At 43.1% G+C, this 21,529-nt stretch overlaps 1 protein-coding gene across 2 annotated transcripts in view; it reads right to left on the bottom strand.

The window, feature by feature from the left end:
* Nucleotides 1–4,759: 4,759 nt before the first annotated feature.
* The window catches only part of ITK (IL2-inducible T-cell kinase), a 30,351-nt gene continuing 13,581 nt past the window's right edge, over nt 4,760–21,529 (bottom strand). Inside the window, exons 3-17 of one of the 2 annotated variants that reach the window (XM_010578990.1) lie at nt 18,904–18,985; nt 17,361–17,489; nt 16,792–16,832; nt 15,841–15,992; nt 15,311–15,376; nt 15,085–15,139; nt 12,723–12,802; nt 11,948–12,084; nt 11,090–11,164; nt 10,214–10,385; nt 9,291–9,507; nt 8,482–8,546; nt 8,273–8,391; nt 5,448–5,605; nt 4,760–4,846 (exon numbers count right to left, since the gene is read on the bottom strand). In XM_010578990.1, coding sequence (XP_010577292.1) covers nt 4,775–4,846; nt 5,448–5,605; nt 8,273–8,391; nt 8,482–8,546; nt 9,291–9,507; nt 10,214–10,385; nt 11,090–11,164; nt 11,948–12,084; nt 12,723–12,802; nt 15,085–15,139; nt 15,311–15,376; nt 15,841–15,992; nt 16,792–16,832; nt 17,361–17,489; nt 18,904–18,985 — 1,620 coding nt within the window. In that variant the 3' untranslated portion in view covers nt 4,760–4,774. Of the gene's footprint in view, nt 4,847–5,447; nt 5,606–8,272; nt 8,392–8,481; nt 8,547–9,290; nt 9,508–10,213; nt 10,386–11,089; nt 11,165–11,947; nt 12,085–12,722; nt 12,803–15,084; nt 15,140–15,310; nt 15,377–15,840; nt 15,993–16,782; nt 16,833–17,360; nt 17,490–18,903; nt 18,986–21,529 lie in introns of both variants that reach the window. The other variant, XM_010578991.1, reaches the window with a different exon arrangement.

Below are 21,529 nucleotides of genomic sequence, written 5' to 3'. Positions count from 1 at the left end.
CCCCGGAGGCCTGATGCTGGGTGAGAGCGTTGGGGTCCATGAGAAGGGGGGACCCGGCTGGGATTCTCCGTCTCCCCGCTGCTGAGCTCGGTGGGTCTCAGGAATTCAGCCGCTGTTCCCCTCGGAGGACCTGTGCCACCCGTCGTTAGGTTTTACCTACCATTTTAAGGAAAGCCCTGTTTACAGAATACATAGAAAAGCCTTGGCTCACTGAGCGTGTTAGGGACCAAAACCACAAGGCAATGCCTTTGCTCAGAGCTCCAAGCCTCTTCTGAGTCAGCGCCGCATCCAAAAGATCTTCCTCTTGGCATTTTTGGCATCTGGCATTTCTTCAGGGACCAGCTTCCAGTCCTTCTGCTCGTGCTTCCTTTTAAAGCTCCAATACAGCTCTTCAGATCCACTGTGAAATCCAAACTGGACCTCTTAACAGCTTTCAGCGGAACATCGCCTCATGGTGATTGATGGCAACCCTGGATGGGGCCTTCGTTCATTTTTCTGCAGCCCTCTCGGCTTCTGATGCTGCTGCCTGTTTGTTTGTTGAAAGGCATTGGTGGATACCCAAGGACTGTTGAAAGTCTAGATACAGGCCTAAATACGTTTCCTTTCCTGAGCATCAGCCTATGCGAAAAATGGACTGCCGTCTGGTCCCTCCTGGATTAGAGTGACCACTCCTGATTCCTTAGGGACTGCTGCTCGGTTGTCCGTGCCAGTGTGGGGCTGACCTTCCTCCCCATGGGTGTCTGTTGGCTCTGCAGGGAAGCTTGGACACCAGGTTTACACCGTAGCTCTGTGGCTATAAGTTGGATGGATGCCATGGGATGAAGACACCGGGGGCCGCAAACTACAAAAGCAGCAAGACGGTCTTAGGAACTATCTTTGTGTTAATAGGCAGGACTACACCTGAAAAAATGTATTAATAGCATCTCTGGGAGTAGACTTTTCTCCTTCCCCTGCATAGTATTTCTTGTATCTCACCTTTGACTGAAACATTTTGTAGCCATCGTTCCTCTTTTTACTATGTATTACTTGTCAGAAAAATTCAGTAAGTGAGCATTGTTACTGCAGATCCAAAAGATTTAACAGCTAATATTGCTCTGAGGCGGTGGGTGAAACAGGGTCAGTTCAAGAAAACTGTGGCAGTAAAAACGGCTGTGGACTTTTTTCTGCACAGTTTAATCTGCTCCCATTATCAGCCAGGCTCAGGGGAATGGGAATTCCATGAATGTTATGATATTATTTTAATTTTCTACTCTGTGTTGTCTCTGCTCGTAGAATAATAGAATGAGCTTCCCTGCATTTGTCCTGCAGATCTCTCTGCAGGCTGGGAAGAACGGCGGTGGAGGGCAGGCCCCATACAGCTACAGGCGCAGGAGTGTGCGCATCAGCTGGTTATGCGTGGAGGGGAGAGATAACGTGATAGTGGGATGGGATGAGCTGAACAGAAGAATACACACAAATTTGAAGTGGCTGCCAAGTGAGATTTAGCAGAGCCATTCACCTGAATCCTGCTGTGCTGACGAGCGCAGCGTTCAGAGAGGACAAAACCAAACATCGCATAGAAACATGTTCATTAGAAAAGGTTTCAGGAAATTCTAGATTTTTTCAGGCCTAATTTTAAGGCAGTTATCCACTGGAACAAGTACTAACAACCCTCACTTCCCCAGGGTGACCAACACATGCCCAGGAAGGAGATTTTCATGGCTAATGTTGCTGCACTCCAGCCCCTGCTCTCCACTGAGAAGCATCAGCTGCTCTTTCGAGATGAGGTTACTGCTTGACTGCCTTTTCCTCGCTGGGACGCCAGCCTGGCTGTGCCAGCACCTGGCCGTAGCAGCAGCAGGTCGGGGACACGCTGGGACAGTGCTCTGGGCCTCGGCTCCGGCCAAATGTGCAACGTAGGCAGAGCCGTGCACCCACTGCCTCTGCTAACCAGCAGGCAAAAGTAGGGACAAGCACGGTCTCCCACCTTCCTGAAACACAGTCAAGCGAAGAGGGTCGAACTGGCAAAGGGATTCTCAATACTTCCTACCCCCATAAACCCAGCGCATAATCTAAACCCCAGAACACAGCCATAGTTCTGGGGAACAGAGATATTTCAGAAAGCCAGAAGAAGCCTGTTTGCTTCTTGGTGGGGAGGATTTGGAGGAAGAGCAAGCTGTATGATTGTAAGTGCATGAGGATGTTTTTTGCGTTTTTGCTAACATATAGTGAAAGCCATGGTTGGGACTCAGCAATTTTATTATTTGTAAAAATACATATTGCGTACATAGAAATACTGCAAAAGAAAACTGAACATAAAACATCACAATATTATTTTGTGCAACACCCGGTAGCTAATAAATATTACACTTATCTCATTCAAATATAAATATAATCTCAGAAACTTTATTTGGTGGAGCAATAATGCTGCTACTTAATAGCAACCTCCTCAAGCTTGATAGACCCCTGGTTCCTCCAAGGATGGAGGGGGCAGCAAGCCAGAAGCTCAACTTTGTGAGCCTGCAGATACCCCTGCCACAGAGTGTGCTCAGGGAAGAATAATTTCAGAGTATCCTGTGGTTGTATGGATTGTCTAAGTGCAATCGAGAGGGGGAGAAAATAGGGTTACGGCCAGCTGTCCTCAAATTTAGCTGCAGATGTGCAGTTTAATGTGGTTAGGGCTACTGAAAACTTCACTGGCTAAATGCCAAGTTTAGCATCACCACAATGTGACAACAGGCTAAGTCAGACTAAAGGATGAGAAGGACAAAGAGAAACTTAGCTTAAATTAACTGCAGGCAAGAATTCAAAATCTGTTTATAGTTGATCATATTCCACATATTAGTTCAGACTACTGAGAGATTTTGGCAGCAATCCTGATTTGAAGGTAGCACTCTGATCCTGCATTTAGGATTGACAACCTCCGGTCTGAATGTTAGGATTCCGCTTGCCTGGGAGAGTCATTCTGCATGATATTTGTAGGACTAAACCAAAGAAAATAATGTGGAATCAAAGCAAAGTGGGAAGATGTATAAGGCAGGAACTAATGCCTTGCCCTTATCCATATACCTGAAAAGATATTCTGGCTCCTAAAAGCTGCCCTAGAACCATGGGTCTGAAAAATACTAAAAATTAAGCCTCCTTCTATGAAGAAATAGTTTGACACAGGATATGTGAGATCATGGGATTACATTATTTCCTTGTTCCATTTTTGTTGGCAGACATATTTGAACCTGACTTCTGTAATGATGGGAGAGAGTGCTGCTGGAAGTTTGCACCTCAGAGTTTTTGTAAACTGCTGTCACATAAGGTTTACTCATGTTCTCACCTGCCCAAACAGAGAAGTATGAAAAATGCATACTGCATATATGCACATATCATCTGTGAGTTCCCTTGACATCTCTAGTTATTGTTAATGCTTAGCAGAAAGCCCTAATCTTATTTACAAGTTCTGCAGGACACCAACACCCACACTTTTGGTTTTGAGGTCAGTTATGTCAAAACAGTGTCTCTGTCTTGTGGTGAAAATATATATTTTAATTGAAATACCAGGAGATGGATGTTGTTTGTACCTTCTTCTGCTGTCACCGCGCAATGTGGAACTCCTCGTGGAGTAAGTACCCAGGCAGTCTGTCCATTCACATAGAACTTTTTCTTTGATCAGTCCCTTCGTTCACAGAAGAGATGGCAAAGTCTTTACTCGTGATGATTCAGTTACCCTTTGAAGTAGGAGAAAACTCTTCTCATTATCACTGATGCACTGATCACATACTCTGCATGTTTTCTTCCAGTGGCTACCTTTCTGAGCCCTCTGGCTCCTTCCTTCCAAACACACCACTTCAGGAGTAGGTTCCTGTACCTTTCACAGATAATCAGATCCTGGGATCCCATCTTGTCCTAGACTGAAAACACATAGCACTCTGCACTGCTCAGTCCTCCATACTCCATTCAAAGAAATTGGATGGAGATCATGTATTTATCTTCTGATGTAGAAAGACTGAAGAAAAAAACAATATAAACTTTCACCTTTGACTTCCTCCCTCCAAGAATGTCTCCATTTGCCTCAGAGTCCCATTTTCCCACTTGCTACACAATGCAATTTGAGAATTTCAAGACTCTTCAACACGTTGCTTATTCTCTTCCTTCCTTACAAAATCTCATACACATGCAGACACCTCTTCAGTTTACCAAGTACCAGAATCCTGTTCCTGTTATGCCACAGTGTCAGAGAAAATCATGCAAAGGGAGAACAAAACCATTTTGAAATATCAGCATCAGAAATGCAGTCACTAAATCCAGCCTGTTCCTGTGTGTCTTAGGCTTATTCCTGTTCAGAGCTTTCAGGTCCAGCCCATTCTGAATTAGAAAGCCACAGAAATGTCTAAATGTTCCTCCTCAGTTAAAGACAGGGTTTTTTTTCCCCAGGGAAGACCTTCATTTGGGTGTTCACAGAACTGGAATAGTAATGTCAGATGTCTTAGTTTTCAGGCTGTGTCTTCAGGAGAAACCCATTCACTGGATTGTGTGGTTCAGGACTCTGTGCTCAATTGCTGCTTATGCTTGTAAGATGCAAACCACGCTCTTGGCCAAACCAAAGCCTGTGTCTGTCTAGGCTCAGGAAGACCTGGGGATATCTTGTCTGTCTGGAAGTACCAGCCTCTACCTTCTCCTTCTCCCCAGGCATATGGCAAGTGTCTATGGTGAGAGGATTCCTGTTAATGCTTTGTGTGGGGAAAAATCCAGCCACCTGACCTCTCAGGACTCTCTTGGCTTCGCTTAGCAGCTGGTACCATGATTACAGATCAAACTCAGAGATTTCACTCAGGTGATACAGCAGAACAGAAAAGGACGGCCGGTCATCTTTCCTCTAAGCAGGGAGAGAAGAGAGAGAGAGAACATAAATGTCAGCTTGAGAGGAATGGCAAGGTTAGAAGGAAAACCTCGTGAAGAATCTGAGCATTAACAAAAATACAATCTATTGTATAGAGAAATGCCAATGGAAGAATGAGCTTCCTTCTGTGCAATGTTTCTTTTCTACTAGCAGTGAATTTTGCCTAGTGAACACTAAGTACCTTTACAAGGTTGGCTGTCATTTTTACCATCACTATTAAAATTCACTATTAAAAATAATTAAATTAAAAAGAATTAAAATTAAAAAAATTCACTATATTATTCACTATCAACAGATCTACAGCTTTCTTAGGAAGCAAACTGTTGAATTGACTTGAGTTAGGTGCACTACATAGACTTTTCAGTGAAGTCAACACACTCTACAGAAACAGCACGTTAAATAAAAGCAAAGAGCCTAGAGTTTGCTCACTAGTACAGATGAAAGCTACTGAGTGCTTCACCTCCAGGATTTTATCTTGTGTTAGCATGTGAAGTATATACCTCTCTCTCCTCCTAAAAGCCAAGGGGGAGAGAGCTCTTGTCTTTGGGAACTAGGGCTTTCCCATTACAATACTAACCATCATCCAGCAGTGGCTCATGACCTCATAAATCGCCTTGGAGGCCAGCTTGGGTTTGTAGAGCCGAAATCCTGCATTGATTTCTTCCACCACTTCTCCATTGGTGCGATTCTCATAGGGGATTTTACCTTCACTGAAGACCTCCCACATTAGCACTCCTAAAGCAAGAAAATGAGAAAAATCACAAAGAAGCAAATAAAATGCTCAGTAGGCCCATGGCCACCTTCCACCTGCTCTTCTCTGCAGCTCAGCATTGAGGTCTGTTACTTGGAAAAGCATTTTCACTTGGATTCTCAGTACAGATCTGAAAAGTCAGGCCCTAACACAGCTGTACAGTTTGAGGATGCCAACTAGGATCTCTGCTGGGCACCGGATTGTGTGGAAGTACCAGTCTGGTCACTGCAAGTTTGACTTCTCTGCATCCTGATAGTGTAGCATGACAGGGATGTCTTTCCCCATGAGTCAGATGAAGTCCAAGTGTGTTATGTGTCAGAAAGCAGCATTGTATGTCTTCTCCCAAACTCTGAAGAAGAGGGAATGCTTGTGCATGTACTCCATCCAGATGTGCAGTCTGGGAAAGAAAACCCGCTTTTTGTCACTCATTCAATTTATCTGTTTTTGCTTCCAATTAATCACATACAAGAGAAATGTCACTGATGTTCCCGTCTGCAGTGTGTCCTACACCAGAATCTGCTTATATTTTGGTGAGGCTCAGGAGCAAGAAAGCAATATGAACTGCTCCATTCCTGTTAGTCAGCTTAGCCTCAGTACTGGGAACTCCTCGCCTGCAAAACGTCCCAGGTGGTGTGATTTGCTGGGATGAATTCACATGCAGTGACAGTGGAATTTCAAAGGATTGCAGCATATTTTTCCTCTTTTCCTAAACAGACAAATGTTTTTCTATCATTACTGCTCAGAGCAGTACAGAAACTCGTGCTTCTCTAGTGTGGTGGAAGAGATAGGCAAAGACAAAAAGACTGTGGAATACATCGCAGTTGGCTACCACATCAGAGATGCTCTGCAAATGGAGTGAATACAAGGCATCTGTGTTATTATTAAGTTTAATTTCTTTTGTCGCCTAATATGACTGACTTGGTAAGTTGTGTTCACATTGTGTTAGAAAAGGGAGACAGACAGATAGATAGAGTGATCTGAAATAAAGTTGTGTAACTCCACAGGCAACTTTGCTAAATAATGCCAACTTCCCAGCTTTGAATTCTTCAAAGAGGAAGACGCATAGAGATTGCAGCTCCCCACCAATGATATTGGCTCTACTGAAGAATAAGCAAAGCAGCTGTACTCCCGCAGTGTGCAGATTCCTGCACTGGGAATTTCTCATACCCATTTTGTTCTCCTGGACACAGCAGGATTTCAGGCCTGGCAGAAGAGATGAATGGGCTGCAGAGTAGCAGAGCAGAAAGCTTCTCACAGTCATGAGACCATGACATGACAGAGGAATCCTCTTATGCAAACCCCACTGGATGGGGAGATAACAAGTCTGACAGATGTACAACACTGCTGTCTGCACATTTCACAAAGAAGGACTGACCAACACAAACAAAGCTCACCAATATTTCAGCCCTGAAACTGGAGTGAGCCAACTTTACCAGGCTTGGCTTGACTGTAAATCAAACTGAACACCCTTTTTGGAAGCATCTGGCTCTCAGCGTACAGGCCGGTTTCCTATTTGTGAAGCAGATGAACATTCTCACCAAAGTAGCATCTCTCCCCATGTCACTGCCACTTTGCTGTGAGGTGTCAGAGAGAGCTCCACTGGCAAATGTTGTCCCTTGTTATTACGTGGTGAGTGCTGACAGCCTCTTCCACATGTCAGGGGACATGGAAAGAGGAATGGTGCTCTTGGAAGCATCTCCAGGTTAGGTTCTCGAAGGCAGTTTTGTGGGTCTGAGCACCCAGCTCCCACCACGCTGCTGGTAACCCACCACAGGAATGCACAACTTCAACCACAGCAGAAGGCAGTAAAGGGAGAGGGAAGCAGAGAATTCACAAGCGCAGACTAGCAAAGGTCATAATCCTGCATTATTTACTGCGAGGCCCAGAGCTGAGTGGCACCCCATTGACTGTGTGCTGTGCACAGCACACTGCACCGATTCATTCTGCAGTACCGTGATTTGCATGCTAGCTGGAGATGGGCCAGATACATTAGCGTGCCAGATCAACAGGCCAGGGGATAGCCTTTGTTATCTCCAGTGCCAATGACTTTGGGGAAAAAAATATACAACGGTTTTCTTATCTACGAGGGTCCAGAAGGGAGACCAAAGAACAGATGCAAATCATAAACCAATGCATTGGGGAGCAGGAAACGAGGTGAGAAAATGTGAGCAGTGAAATAATATTTGCAGATCAGCATAAAGCAAATGGAGTCAGCAGAGCAAACTTGGAAAGACAGAGGGTTTGAGTGAAGCATCAGTGCCTGGGACTGACATGCAGAGAGATGGAGTGCCTAAATATCTTTCCATTCCTTTCCTTATACAATCTTGACAGTGACTCTCTAACTTTTTCTTGGGCACTCCTGCTATATCAGCATGAAATAGAGTTTATTATTTGGTATTATATAGCATTGCACAGGTATAATACATTAAATTGATGGTACTTGCACTGTTCCAGAGTATCTAGGTAGTTTACTACTCTTTCCTTTCTTTCACTTAAATGATTTAGGCTTGCTTTCTTAAGCCATTATTCAGGCAAAACACCTTTGGAGCCCAGAGGATGTAGTGTTTAGGAGAGTTTACTTGAGAACTGAGCCCCTAGGTTTTCTGAGTGGTGTTTGTTGAATTTTTTCCATTCTGACAAGAGGTTCTTACCAAATGACCAAACGTCAGATTTGGTGCTATAGTTGCTGTAGGAGAAAACCTCTGGAGCAGACCACTTGACTGGAAACTTGGTACCCGTGGAGCTGGTATACTGATCGTCAAGGACAATCCTGGAAAAGGAAAAGAAGGGAGCGTGCTGAGTAACCCTCCACATCCCATGACAGCCCTGCAGGGAGGGTGTGCAGCCTCGGTGGCATTACCTCGACATCCCGAAGTCAGACACTTTGACCACGTGGGATTCCCCCACCAGGCAGTTCCTAGCGGCCTGCAAGAAAAGAAGGTGCAAAGGCAGAAGGTCAGAGCTGAAGGACTATCACAGCCGCTCAGTTGCTTTTCTCCTGGCAGAGCAGATAGTACTTGAAAAAAGGAGAATCAAAGTGACATCGTACCATACAAAGAGGGCAAAAACTTCAGGTTCCCGTGCCTTCTGTACATTTTACAGCCAGCATGTTCCTGCTGCCACAAAAGCTGTTCAACCACCAGTCTGACTTGCAGGCCCTTGTTGCCCAGAAAGGGCAGAGAAAGACCCTGAAATACCCACAGCTCCTCACAGTCCTTGCTCCCCTAACGAAACAGCAGCAGTGACTGATGCAGCTTGATTGAACACCACGTAATTAAAAGTATTTTATTAGCAATGCATGTTTATACATATGTTAGAACAGGTCTTTTTGGCATCTTTGCTGATTTTAGACGTGAAGAGTGGGCAGTACCCAGGAACTGTGGGAGCAGGGGCTCTCAGGGAGTGAAAGAGTCCACTCAGAAAAAGAGACAAACTTTATGTCCTCGTTTCTTCTCTCCCAAACACAATTAAGGGAAATAGATTAATTAGTGCTCCGGGGGATGGTTTTTTTTCCTAAAATATTAATGCTGCTCCTGCAATAAGGGGAGATACTGAATCCCCTGTCAACAGATAGGCAGGAGGAGTGTGAAAGCTGAAATTAAGGAAGGGAGAGAGCACAGGGAAAAGCCCAGCTGGAGCAGAGAAAAAGTCTATGTGGGACCAACATACCAGGTCTCTGTGGATGACAGAGTTTTGTTCCAGATAAGCCATTCCCTCGCACACATCTTGGCACATCCCCAGCAGGGTTTCCTTTGAAAAACTGCCCCGCTGGCTCCTGAGGTAGTCGGACAAGCAGCCGTTCTCCATGAACTCAAACACCAGGCTTATGGGAGCGTTCTCAAAGCACACGCCATAAAGCTGGACTAGCTTGGGGTGAGACAGCTTCCTGTGGGATAGGGAGGGAAGACGCAAAAGAGGCTGAAATAGGCTCAGTGCCTTCTATCCTTATATATCTGCATCCCTCTCTCTGCAAAGGCCAACCATGAAAGCAGAAAGAAGAAAATGTGTAGACCAAGTCTAACGTCAAGTAGCACTAAGTATCATCCCATTTTAATGGTAATGGTCACCAAAAGACTCTTCTGCATGGAAAATCATCCAATCAAACAAAAATAAAATCCATTTCTGTCTATTTTGAAGGGAGGCAAATGTAAAAAATACAAAGTCAATAAAACCAAAGAGAAATATTTTCAGTTGTGCAAAGCAAAAAAAATTTTGCATGTAAGGTTTTTTCGATAAAATTTCCCTCAAGTTTTAAGAGATTTCTCCATCTAATTACTTTTGACAAAAACCACTTTGCTCTCCAAAACACACCATCAATTAACCCTGCCTTCCAGAACAGCAGAGATCTGCAAGACCATTCTGGATATTGATATTCTGGATATTGAGTTAGAAGCACAGTAATTCACCTACACTTTGAATTGCCTTCCTTTGTAACCACCAGAGCTCACTGGTCTCTCTATACACTATTTAGATACATAGTAGATAATCCAAGTTTTAATCCCCCATTCATAGTCCTGGACATTATCACAACACTTTGGTTCAGTCTTATGAATCCTACAGTGTCTGATTTTCTCGGTGAATCTACTACTTACATCAAGACTTTAGCTTCCTCGATGAAATCCTCTTCTGACATTGCTCCTTCACGAATGGTCTTTATGGCTACTTTTGTCTTCTCCAGCAAGTAGCCAAGGTAGACCACCCCAAACTGACCACTGCCGATTTCCTGTACACGGGTGAGCTCAGAGTGGTTAATGACCAATTTTCCTGTTGATTGTAAGGGAGAAAGAGTGAGGATCTAGCAGTAGAGTGTCAGACAGAAAGCTTTTGTGGGTTAAACATTGAGACAGGACTTGAAGTGAGACTTTCTGGCTCTCCCTCAAATTGTCTGTCTGACCTTTGGTAGCTCATTTGACTAGTCCACGCTGCAGGTCATGTTCAAGAGTAGGAACAACAACATCCCCTTTCTTTCCCCATTTGTCTCGTCTATCCAGTTCTTCAGGGAGGATTGTTTCTACCATGCATATGTACACTACTGAGCACAACATGGTTCTGAGTTTCTTTGATGTCTCCAAGAATTATGACAAAGATGATGATATGAGAAAAATTCTGTAGAGAGCAATACGCAGATGGAGGCATCTTCCAGGAGGGACTCAGCTTTCATAAAGTTATGCTATGCTCCCACTCCCATCACCTTTTTTCAGCATTCATTTCAGTATTTAATGTTGACTTCATTGAGACCCTGGGGTTCTTATCACCTCCCTCAAGGCACTACATGATCAGTTCATTCAGTTATTAATTGTAATGACAAAGATGATAATCTAGTGAATAGTGCAGTGTAAAGATCTGAAGAAAGCTATTTATTGTGGTGATAGTCACATGAATATTCATCAACATCCATGGGGATATTCAAGATCACCCAGCTAACCAGTGAGGAGTGTGATTCCTGTACAGTCATGAGAGTACCGTACCATAGCTTAGCCCTGCAGTGATTGGGGCCTTTTTTCTCCACGAAGAGACTGCATACCGCAAACGAGTGACAAGACCTGAATAACAGAGGAAAAGGATGGGTTCCAGTTACTGTCACAGTCATGGGAAGTGTGGCTATCGCTACCCCAGAAGGCAGTCTGGATACTGGAAACAGATTTATTGTACTGAGTTCTCAGCTCCACTTGAGGGCATCTGAACCTCTATTCAGACTGATTTCCTGGCTGCTAGAAGGAAGCCAATTCTAAGCAGTTTCAGCTTATTTCCCATTTTCACTCTGTCAGCAAATGTGAGCTGTGAGTCTCTGTTAACTTAGATGAAATTCCAAATTATACTTTTTATTTGTAGGGTATTTTTGAAGCCCGGGGTTTCCCTCGGTACTCCTGGACTCTAGGGATGGGAGTCTTTGGTGACTCCCATGTCTGGCTAGGGTTCCTGGCCATGTCCCTAACTTTGTGTCAAATCAAGTCCCAGGGATATATTGCCTCCTGGGCAAGAAGGCCCTGCAGTGTAATTCAAACAGGTAGCTTGGTCTGGCAGTGGTGACACACTCCCATGGGCTCCCAGGAATGAAAGGGCTCTCTGTAGTATGTCATTACGACATCTGTGTTGGTCATAGTCAGCCTTAGAAGGACAACCAGAATGAAGATGTAATGCTGGAAAGGGGCCTGAGATGGTTGTTTTCCTGCCATCCAAGTGCCAGGATAAGTGGAAGAAAAGGTGATGCCATTTAAAATTTCATTGTAAGGACAGAGGGCTTGGAAGCCTGCCTTCATTCAAAACAGTCACCTGGCTGCATGGTAAAACAGCAGCTTCCCTGGTCAGCATTGGCCTTCACTCACCTCCTGCATTGTGCTGGTGATAGTTGATGAGTTCAGGGATGCAGTCAAACACATGCTTTTCTGCCAAGTAATATCGCTTGGGAAAGTCAGTTGTCTCATTGATGTGATAATGCTTTATAACAGGATTGTTATCCGTGCTGAAAAAGAGGAGGTTTTGTTTGAGGAAAACTAGGTTGCAGCAAAAAGACAGGAATTTGGGGTATAAATGGAGGAGTAGCAAGCGAGCAAAGGGGAGAACCTTCCCTATGCAGAACGAATGGGAGAGGAGCAAGGAGTGAGCTGCAATTGCTAACGAAAGCTGTGTATGTGTATGTTCTTCCTCTCACTCATAGCTGGTCTCATCTCTAGAAAGGTTGAGGTTTCCCGATAAGGTTGGGTACCAAGTTTCTCTGCCTCTTCTTTCTGAAACAAAACTTTCTGCCCCAGCACTGAAACCCTTTCACTAGTCTTGTATTACCCACCTCTGATGTGTCCAGCATATAGTCCATGTTCATCCTACTGACACTTCAGTTGAGGGGACAATTTCATTAAATTTCAACCCCAGCTAAGGGACTATTTATAGGCATATATTTAGATGCAGAGAGAAGTGGAGCATTTAATATGCTTTGCGAATGGCAGCTAACTCTTCTGCCTTTTTTGGAAGTGTTTTCCTCTATCATTTTCATGAGCCTTCTGCTCTGTCTTTATAATGCCAAAACAGCTGCAGAGATTACACTCTCGTAGAAGCCATTTCATTGATGTAATTGATGTGAAAAGCTGCTGAGCTCAGCTGTACCTTAATGCTTTGGTGAAAACGGAGACTGTGTACATGCCAGGCTGCCTCGAATCTCTCACCATGAAGGCACCTTCCCTACCCTGTAACAGGAGCAAAGGAGAGAAAACTCGTTAGAGACATAATGGAAAAAAAGAAGTGGGCTGGGGGCAAAGCTCTGCTTGTTTCAGCCCTGTCTATGCTCAGTCACGAGGATGTGCTAAACATGTAGGAGAAAAAAGAGCCATCAGCCAACTGACAGAACTTGGTCTGTTCCATGCACAGCTCCGATGGCTGCCCAGGGACTGCAGGTACACCCAGCTGGTCTCTCTCGCGTGCTATGTATTTTTAGTTCAGTTTCCTGAGGAAATGAGACTTATGTGCTCGTACCGAGTATGTGTGGGTGTGGGTACACGAGCATGTGTCTGTCTGTCCCTCCAAGCCTCTCCTCTAGAAATTCTGAACCCATTGATTGCTTTCAACCCTATCTGACAGAATACTGGTGGTATCAATTTCCAACAAGTTCAATGAAATGGGCAGCTGTGGAAAGGCAAACCACTTTGAGTCCCCTCCATCAAGAAAGCAGCTACAGAACAAGAGTACCATTTCCTTAACACCAGAGACTCCATATGGGAGTGTATGAAAGATAATTTACCAATGTACCACACGTGCGAAAAGCTTGGCCCAGATCCTGCCCTTTCATAGGTACTCCAGTCGTCTAGTATCTAAACATAAATGTGTGGGAAAGCAGGCTTCCTCCACTCTGGCACTCACAGAACAATTTCCCTTTCTAATTTTTCACTGTAATTGTTTTCTACTCATCTGAATGCTAAAATGTATCATAGGCCATAATCCTGAAGGGCCAGGCACTAATGGATCAGATGGCAGAGGAGAAGATTTAACGTCACAGTTTGGATGTAATATGCTGTGCTGACCTATATATTGATAATAAAAATGGCATTTTTCTTCTGTTTGCAGATAAAGATGCTTTTCATCTGGCATCTCAAGTGCCTGATTATTTTATTCCTTCCTTTGCTTCACATGGTAGATTTCCTCCATTTTATATGTCCTCTGTCCACCCCACAACACTTGGTACAAACCTAATCCACCAAGTGCACTCTGCCTCGGCCTCCTTCCCACCTCCCCTGCAGACTGATTCAGCTCCAGCTCAACACAGAGGCTGAGACTGCTACTGCATCCCCTGCGTATGAACTGCTGGCTTTCAACGTGCAGCTCTGCCCAGGTGAGACCAGGCCACTGAGCTATAAACCTTCCAGGGCTGTCTCTTCAATGTGTGTCTGTACAACATCTACCATATCCGCAGTATAAAATATCTAGCACAGGGAAGCCTAAAAAGGATCTCCAGATGCTGCCGTAGAAGCATCTATATCATGCACAGCGAGGGCTTTCATCTCCTTGGCAGTGTGGGTTTGCTTGCACAGATAAGCAAGTATTGGAGACAGCAACCTGCCTGAGTTACTTTAAGCTCTGTTCTTGCCATTCCCTCCCACTTGACAGCAAACCTGCCCAAAGATCATTCGTGAGCTTGGCCACATGTTTTGGGGGAGCTCTGGGGGCTGTGAGGTTTTGAACCAGAAGGCTCTGCAGCCACATAGGGGTAGTTGCCACAGAAAAGTTGCACTGGTAGGACCAAAAGGAAAAATAAGATCACTAAACCATGCGTGGACACATCCCGTAGGAGTTTATAGGAACTAAAAGAATTTTTAAAGCTGCACAACAATGCTTTTAGTTCCATAAAATACTATCATTCCAAGAAACAAGACTTTATTCGGGTGTCCTCTTAGTGTAAGAGCTGATTTAAAAACTAAGGTTGTGTTTGTGTGGAAAATTTGAACAAGAGGTGTATTCTTTTTATTTTCACTACAGTCTTCACTGGAAAAGTCTGGCTCAACTGAAAAATTAAAGATGCATGCTGACATGCACACATACACACACAAAACTAAAAAAAAAACCACCTAAACTCATACTCCTGGCTTTCACCCAAAACATTTCATCACGAGATTGGTTAGATTTTCAGAGAACTACTGGCATCCGCAGGCCTCCTGCAGAGACAGAAAAGATAAGCTAAAATCACGGTTTTCAGTCAACAGTGTTTGAAACAGTGTTTTCCATCAGCCCCAGCTATTGGGTGTGTTTGTCCAAAGGATGGCACAGCTCTCTGCCCACGCTCAGCTACCATGGAGGTAAGGGGGGTTGCTAGCGGTCCTTTATCTTGCACCGCACACCAAGAGCAGCCAAGGACAGCAACACAGCAGGAACCCAGCGTTCAGCTCTCTCTTACACAAAGCAGCCCTTGCAGGCTTCTCTTCATTTGTCATTAATTAATTATTATTGCCCATCCATCCCACACGTAACACTGGTTTACCTCATCTCTGAGGAGTGTTTCTGCTTTGCTTCTGCTGATGTTCTTATTGTACCATCTGAAAACATCAAAAGATTCCAAGTCAGTGTTTCTGCTGAAAAGCCTCTGAATTGAGTGTCCCCAGCGCTAGCAATGACACATTATGTGGGGTAGGGACATTTGAGGCTTGTAGCTTCTAAAACAAATCTAAGGCACTTAGAGGTACAAGAAAAACACAGGCAAAACTTACTCATATATTTGCAGATTCTCAGGTGATTTTTCCGCCAGGTAGCTACTTGGCACGTAGCCTTCATGCCTGTTAAAATGCAACACAGCGTGAGTGTGCTAGACAGACAGGATTTTCTCTGCATCTGTGGGAGTCAGGCCCGAAAGATTTGCCTGCTCTTTGCATGATAGAAATGTTGGTTGTTATGTATTTAGTAGGGTTACTGAAGAAGGAAACAACTGATGGCACCTCTAAACTTGGAGAGTTTTGCAATTTTCATGATTTTTTTCTTCCATGTGTATGACAGCAAATATCAGCCCGAGCTAAGGACTGTTTATTTTTTTAAATTAACTTTCAGATCCTTTTTCTTCAGCTGCCTGGATACAAGCAATATCAAAGGGAAGAAAGTTACCGTAAATAACCTTCCATCACTCTTTTCCTGTATGTCAGAGGATGCTTCACAAAAGTTATATTAGAGGCCAGCATATATGTTAATGGAAAACCAAACTGAATTTAGAAAGGATTTGTAAATTGGCTGTTGAAAAGGGACTTACCCATTCTTATCTTGAATCAGCCACCAATGTTCCTCAGAGCTGTCAATCACATAATATTCCTCATTATATTGTAACGTCAGCTCTTGCGGATTCTGGGCTTCATAGTCATATATGGCCATGACTACGGCTTCCTTTGGGTCTAGCAACAATTTCTGCACAAATTAGGAAAAAGGCTCATCATATTCATATTCATAAAAACCAATGGCATGCTCTCTGAAATGATATTTCCCTGGCAGCACTGGTGTCCTCTGGGTTCAAAAGCCTCAAAGCTAGGAAAGCACCCCAATGCGTCTAGTGGGGTATGGCGGCAACATGAGAATTTTCAGCACTTTCAAACAATGAATTTCATATAAAAATTTTAGTTGCACAGAAAATACTTATCTATTCCTTCTTAGGGCAGTGTTTCTTCTGTCTGATCTATTCTTCACAGATGTTTCCTAAACTCCTCTTAAAAGCTTCCAATGATAAAATCTCCATGGCCTCCCTGGAGAGACTGTCCCAATGCCCTCCAGTAAGTCAGCCAGCCCTAACAACCAGCCTGCTTCTCCCTTCTTCTTAAATAAACCGATGACATTTTGTCCCATCCACAAGTGGGTTTGGAAAATCACTTCTCTGTTCCTCTTCACAGCAGCTTTTCTCATATCCCTCCTACTCCCCCAGTTTCCCTTTCTGTAGATTGAAAAAACCCACAGTTGAAGCTTCACTCACTATTGGACAGCTACTTGTGAAACCAAGCTGTCTTTGCAGGACTGAACCTAGCTCTAGTGGGATGCTGCTGATTTATAACTTATGAAAAAATATGGAAAAGGTAAGGGAAAAGCCTGGGGAATATCATCACAGGTGATATTCTAGGTCACTGCACCATGGTGAACCTTAATGAGGATATATTCACCACTGCTAGTTAAACACACACGACACTAAGGACAGCTTAGCATGCCTCACTGCACTCACCCAGTTATCTTCAGGAGTGGGAGGAAGAGGCTTCTTTGAGGCTGAAATGAAATCAAGAAAGATAATTTGAAGTAGATCTGGAGAAAACAAGGGGAGAAACCATCAAGGTAATGAACTGATAAAGGTGATACAAAAAACAGTGAATAGCAAGCCTTGGTCTTTCAGAGTAAGACATGCCAACAGCCTGCACCTACACAGTGACTCTTAGCCACACAGCATGGGTTTGAAATGGGGTACAGATTACTTAAGGCCATATATGCATGAATTCATATATCTCAAGAAAGTTGTTATTATGGCTTATTGATTGACCACAGCTGATCAAGTTCCTAGTTCGCCATCTCATTCCACAGACAGCACCAAGCATCACACAGAGGAAAGTGTTAATTCAAAACAAAGAATGCCATATACATTAAAAGATAAGCCCGAATATACCAAGAAGGCAGCAACATGTCTCTTGATGGAAATGTAACATGATATTCTTTGATGTTCTGTACGGGACAGATTCAATCCTTTATTTTTGCTAGAAATAAATATTTTCAAGGTCAGAACGGTCTTAACAAATCCCATACCATTTTTGGTGGGGTCATACTCCACACAGCCAGGTGCCATCTTCTCTGTCTGAGCACAGCATCTCCACCTGCCATCTATCCAAAAATCTGGATGACACTTTGAAACCAAACTGTTGTTGCTTCTGGTTTCTGGAAAATGTTAGGGGAAGAAAAAGGAGGGGGAAAATGAATTTATTTGCATTCACATCAGCTCTGAAAGACATCTAGAACTGAATGGAAATAATCTGCACTTCAAAGAAGCTTCTTATTCTTTTCAAACCAAGCTTTGGTGAATATTATCAGCCCCCTCCATTAATGTTTTCCTTTCTCCCGAAAGGAGTGAATGCCACCATCGAAGTGGAGGAACAGCCTTCCTGCTGGTGATGGAGCCCATACCTCTCTACTGCAGGAGAACAGAATCCTACCAACGTGACTCTCTCTTTAAATTGATAAACATCAAAATCACAGAAGGAAGGTCTCATAAAAAGAAATAAAACCTGGCAGGCCATATACTGATGATTCTCACGAAAGGCTACAGCTCTATACTATGTATATATGTAGGACACAGACCCTTGCTGCTTTGGCTTGGTGTTCAAAAGGGGCTGTACAAGCTGGCATTCACCAGCAATAAACATTTTTTGCACATGTAAATACCAGTCTTGAATGTCTGCGTGAGTGATTAAAGGTACTTCTTTTTGAAGCTCAGGCTCTCTATCTGTAATAATAATTTTCCTAAAAAGAACAAAAAATTTCTGCTGGCTGTTTTAAAGAGACTATTCAAATTGTCCAAGGGAGGGGACAGTCTCAAAAAGTTGAATGAGAAGAGGTGGTAAAGTAGGAGCTTGGAGCAGGTGCACTCCAGAAGGAGAATAACTGGTTGCAAGAGTAAGTGCATGAACTTAATAGTATCTCTATCAGGCACAATGTTTTCAGAGTGAACAATACAGCAGGTTGTGTTATAAAACAGGAAAAAGCTATGATGGAAGCCTAGTGTAATTTTCATGTAACTAAGTAACACCTTCCTTATGTCAAGTATTATGCTTTGTTTCTGCCTGCAGTGGTTAGTTATTGTGCCTTTACTTCAGAATCATTGCAGCGAACCACAGCACAATTCAGGAGGTGAACAGGAAATGAAAGCTACCCACAAAAATGTTTCTTAATAGTCATGATTCTCTAACAAGGTTGTCATCTAAACAAAAAATCTGTTAATAAGAGATGAAAAATCTTCTATGCAGAAAAGATTAATTTCTTAAAAAAATCAGCCATAGAAAAATCCCCATTTCTTCCGGAATAAGAAACCTCAAATTACAGTAACTTATTAACAGTTTATCCTAGAAAGAGGCAAAGAAAGCATTCCATGTCCAGATTGTCCACTGCTGCTGAAAACACACCCACCATATTTACAAGCAATTTGATTTTATAACCTCATTCCCCGCTACCACTTTGCATGCTTAGATATAAGACATTGACTCCTCTTGCACATTTTCTCTGCATTATAACTTGTGAGAAAACTGGTCCGGGATAAGTAACTTCAACAATTACGTGGACACAGGGGTTTTATTACCTTCCTTCAGCGTAAAGACCCATCTCTGCCGGCTCTCACGATTGGGTGCAAACACGTAGAGTATGTAGTTATCGTGGACAATCTGGAGAGGGGAGTAGAGAAGGGAGCCAGCCGTTAGAAGCAATCCCAGATAGGCTGGGCACGATGGAGTCACTGAAGGAAACACGAAGCAGCTCTCATACCAACAAGTTACATGCAAAATGATGATTTGGGGAAGCGGAGTAACAGGGTCTGTTCAGAAGCATCTCTTAACCGCATTGACTTTTGATTATTTAAAACAGAGCAGAAATCCTGACCAAGAAAGTATTCTAGACAAGCAGTGTTTTAGATCAATTTTATGCTGTTAAGAAATGCCCATGAAATCAACAGAGATGTTAGCAATTTCAATCTGCAGAGGATTCAGGTGGTTACTCACTGACTGCACTTTATCCTTCTAAAGCATCTCTGGGGAAATAGCATCTGTTTCTTACCAGTTTCTTGCAAGATACCTTCACTTGAGATCTAAGAGCCAAACTTAGCTTTTCTTGTGTCACTATAAATCTCGGGCAACTTCCTGGAGATTATTTGGATTACTATCATTCTTCAAAGTTTTTAATAGTTTTCAATAGGATTATAAAGGGAAAATAAGAAGCTGGAGCAGATGAACAATGAGCAATCAAGATGCTGTTTTCATCAACTTGGCCTTAATGACAAACAAACAAAGGAAGAGAAATACAGAATATTTGTGAAGTTTCAGAGCAGGGAGTAAAATCATCACAAGAACCAAAATGACTCAGAAACTGAATCGGATGACTACATTTGGGCCTAAAATTTGATGTAATGCATAATCTGCATTTCTCTTCCAATATTTATCTCAACAACTTAATTCCAAATGGGACCTGGTCTCTTTGATGCACAGGTGCTTTGAAAAACTTTGACCATTGTCTTTAAACAGAGGTTTCTACAAGAGAGCAGCTGTTTTTATAAGTTTCTCCAGGGGTGTAGATGAGGCAATGTTGATTATTGTTTAAAGAACAGGAAATATTTGCTATCTCTTGGCCTGAAGCCCTTGCAGGCACACACAGACAACCGTGTGACTCAGTTGCTTTGCATGCTATGGAGAGATAAATTATAACCTCTTTTACAAAAAAATAGAAATAGGGGAGGAATAATTCCCTCTTATTTAAAGCCACTCCTGTTGATATTATTGTTATGTCTGTATAATGTTTTGACAATCTAAGGCAGATTTCGAAATATGCAGTAAGCAGATCTCCAGAGGATGTAGCCATGAGCATGCACAACTGCACAAAATCACTCATTTTATGCCTCTCTGCAAGGGGCTCACTTGCCAGATGACCCACACAAAACCAAAAAGCCACTGGTAGTTCCACAGAAGATTTACAGCTGGGTGCAGCTGAGATATTCTTAGAAAAACCCAGACAATATCATTTTACAAAATACCACAAAACTGACCGTAGGACAAAATTCAGATGTGCTACAAGCAGGAGCGATTACCACAACCTCGGCGGAACACTGTGCGTCATGACTGGTCCCCTGTTACCATCCCACCAGTACTGGCCACTACCTTCACTTTATTTTGCTGTTCCTACAAGCATTGGAGATATGGAGATACAGATTTGAAAATTCAGACCAAAACCAAACAGATCTGAGTATTTGTTCCTTCTCTAGTCCATGTTCACTCAAGTTATGAGCAGCTGAACTTCCCCCAGTCAGGCAGCTCCTACCCAGCCCCAGTTAAGAGCTTTCCTGTCGGGCTGCTCATCGAGAGCTGTTTGTAGCATACCACAGCATCTGCTCCTGCTCCCAAATGCCTATAAACAAGGCCATAACACTCTGATCATCTGGTTTCTTGAGTGCTTATTATGCATAGCAACATTTTGTAATATTCCAGGACAATTTTTATGATCCTGGCTGATGACCATCCCAAGCTGGAGGGAGGGTTTCCTGACCCAACCTAGCTTGGGAAATTATTTCCTCTCCCTTCTCATATCTCTGCAGGGTAACATTTTCCAGGGCTCAGATTAGAGTTACTGTTGAAATGAAGATTTAGAGAAAACTCTACAAGCTACTTCATGATTTGTCAGAATGACAGTACCAAGACAAGCCTCCAAATCGATGCTGGTTTTGAGATAACAAGAACAGCAAAAAAAAAAAAAAAGAAATCTTGCTTTCTGGTTGTCTTTTTTCTTTTTATAAAGTTATCTTCTTTAACATTATTGTGTACATGGGTCACAATCATTAGCTTTGATCTGCAAATCTGAGTCCAGATGATTCACTCTTTTAAAGCCATCTGTGAACAAAGCTGGCCCTGTATTCACTGAAATCTATACACCACAAATATTAAGAAAAGTACTGTCACCAATATGATAAAATTCCGACAAATGCCAGCACAGGGAATAACATAATAGACCGGGAATTTTTGTTGCAATAACTGAGCAAATATTCTGTGGCATTTATGTTTACATGGCAATGTAAATATATCCCATATGTATTAATAATTAACACTAGTCAATGTGTTCCTCATCCTAGAGCTACCACTGTCTACCTCTTGGTCGTTAAGCCATCTCATCACTAAAAGCCCTCTCTGCTCTCGTCTGGAGCAGTCTCCCTAAAGCATCACATTCAC

The sequence above is a fragment of the Haliaeetus leucocephalus genome, unplaced genomic scaffold, assembly GCF_000737465.1.
Source record: "Haliaeetus leucocephalus isolate CR32 unplaced genomic scaffold, Haliaeetus_leucocephalus-4.0 Scaffold656, whole genome shotgun sequence".
Lineage (NCBI taxonomy): Eukaryota > Metazoa > Chordata > Aves > Accipitriformes > Accipitridae > Haliaeetus > Haliaeetus leucocephalus.
The sequence above is the reverse complement of the archived record's forward strand: the minus strand, read 5'-3'. Positions and strand labels throughout refer to the sequence as shown.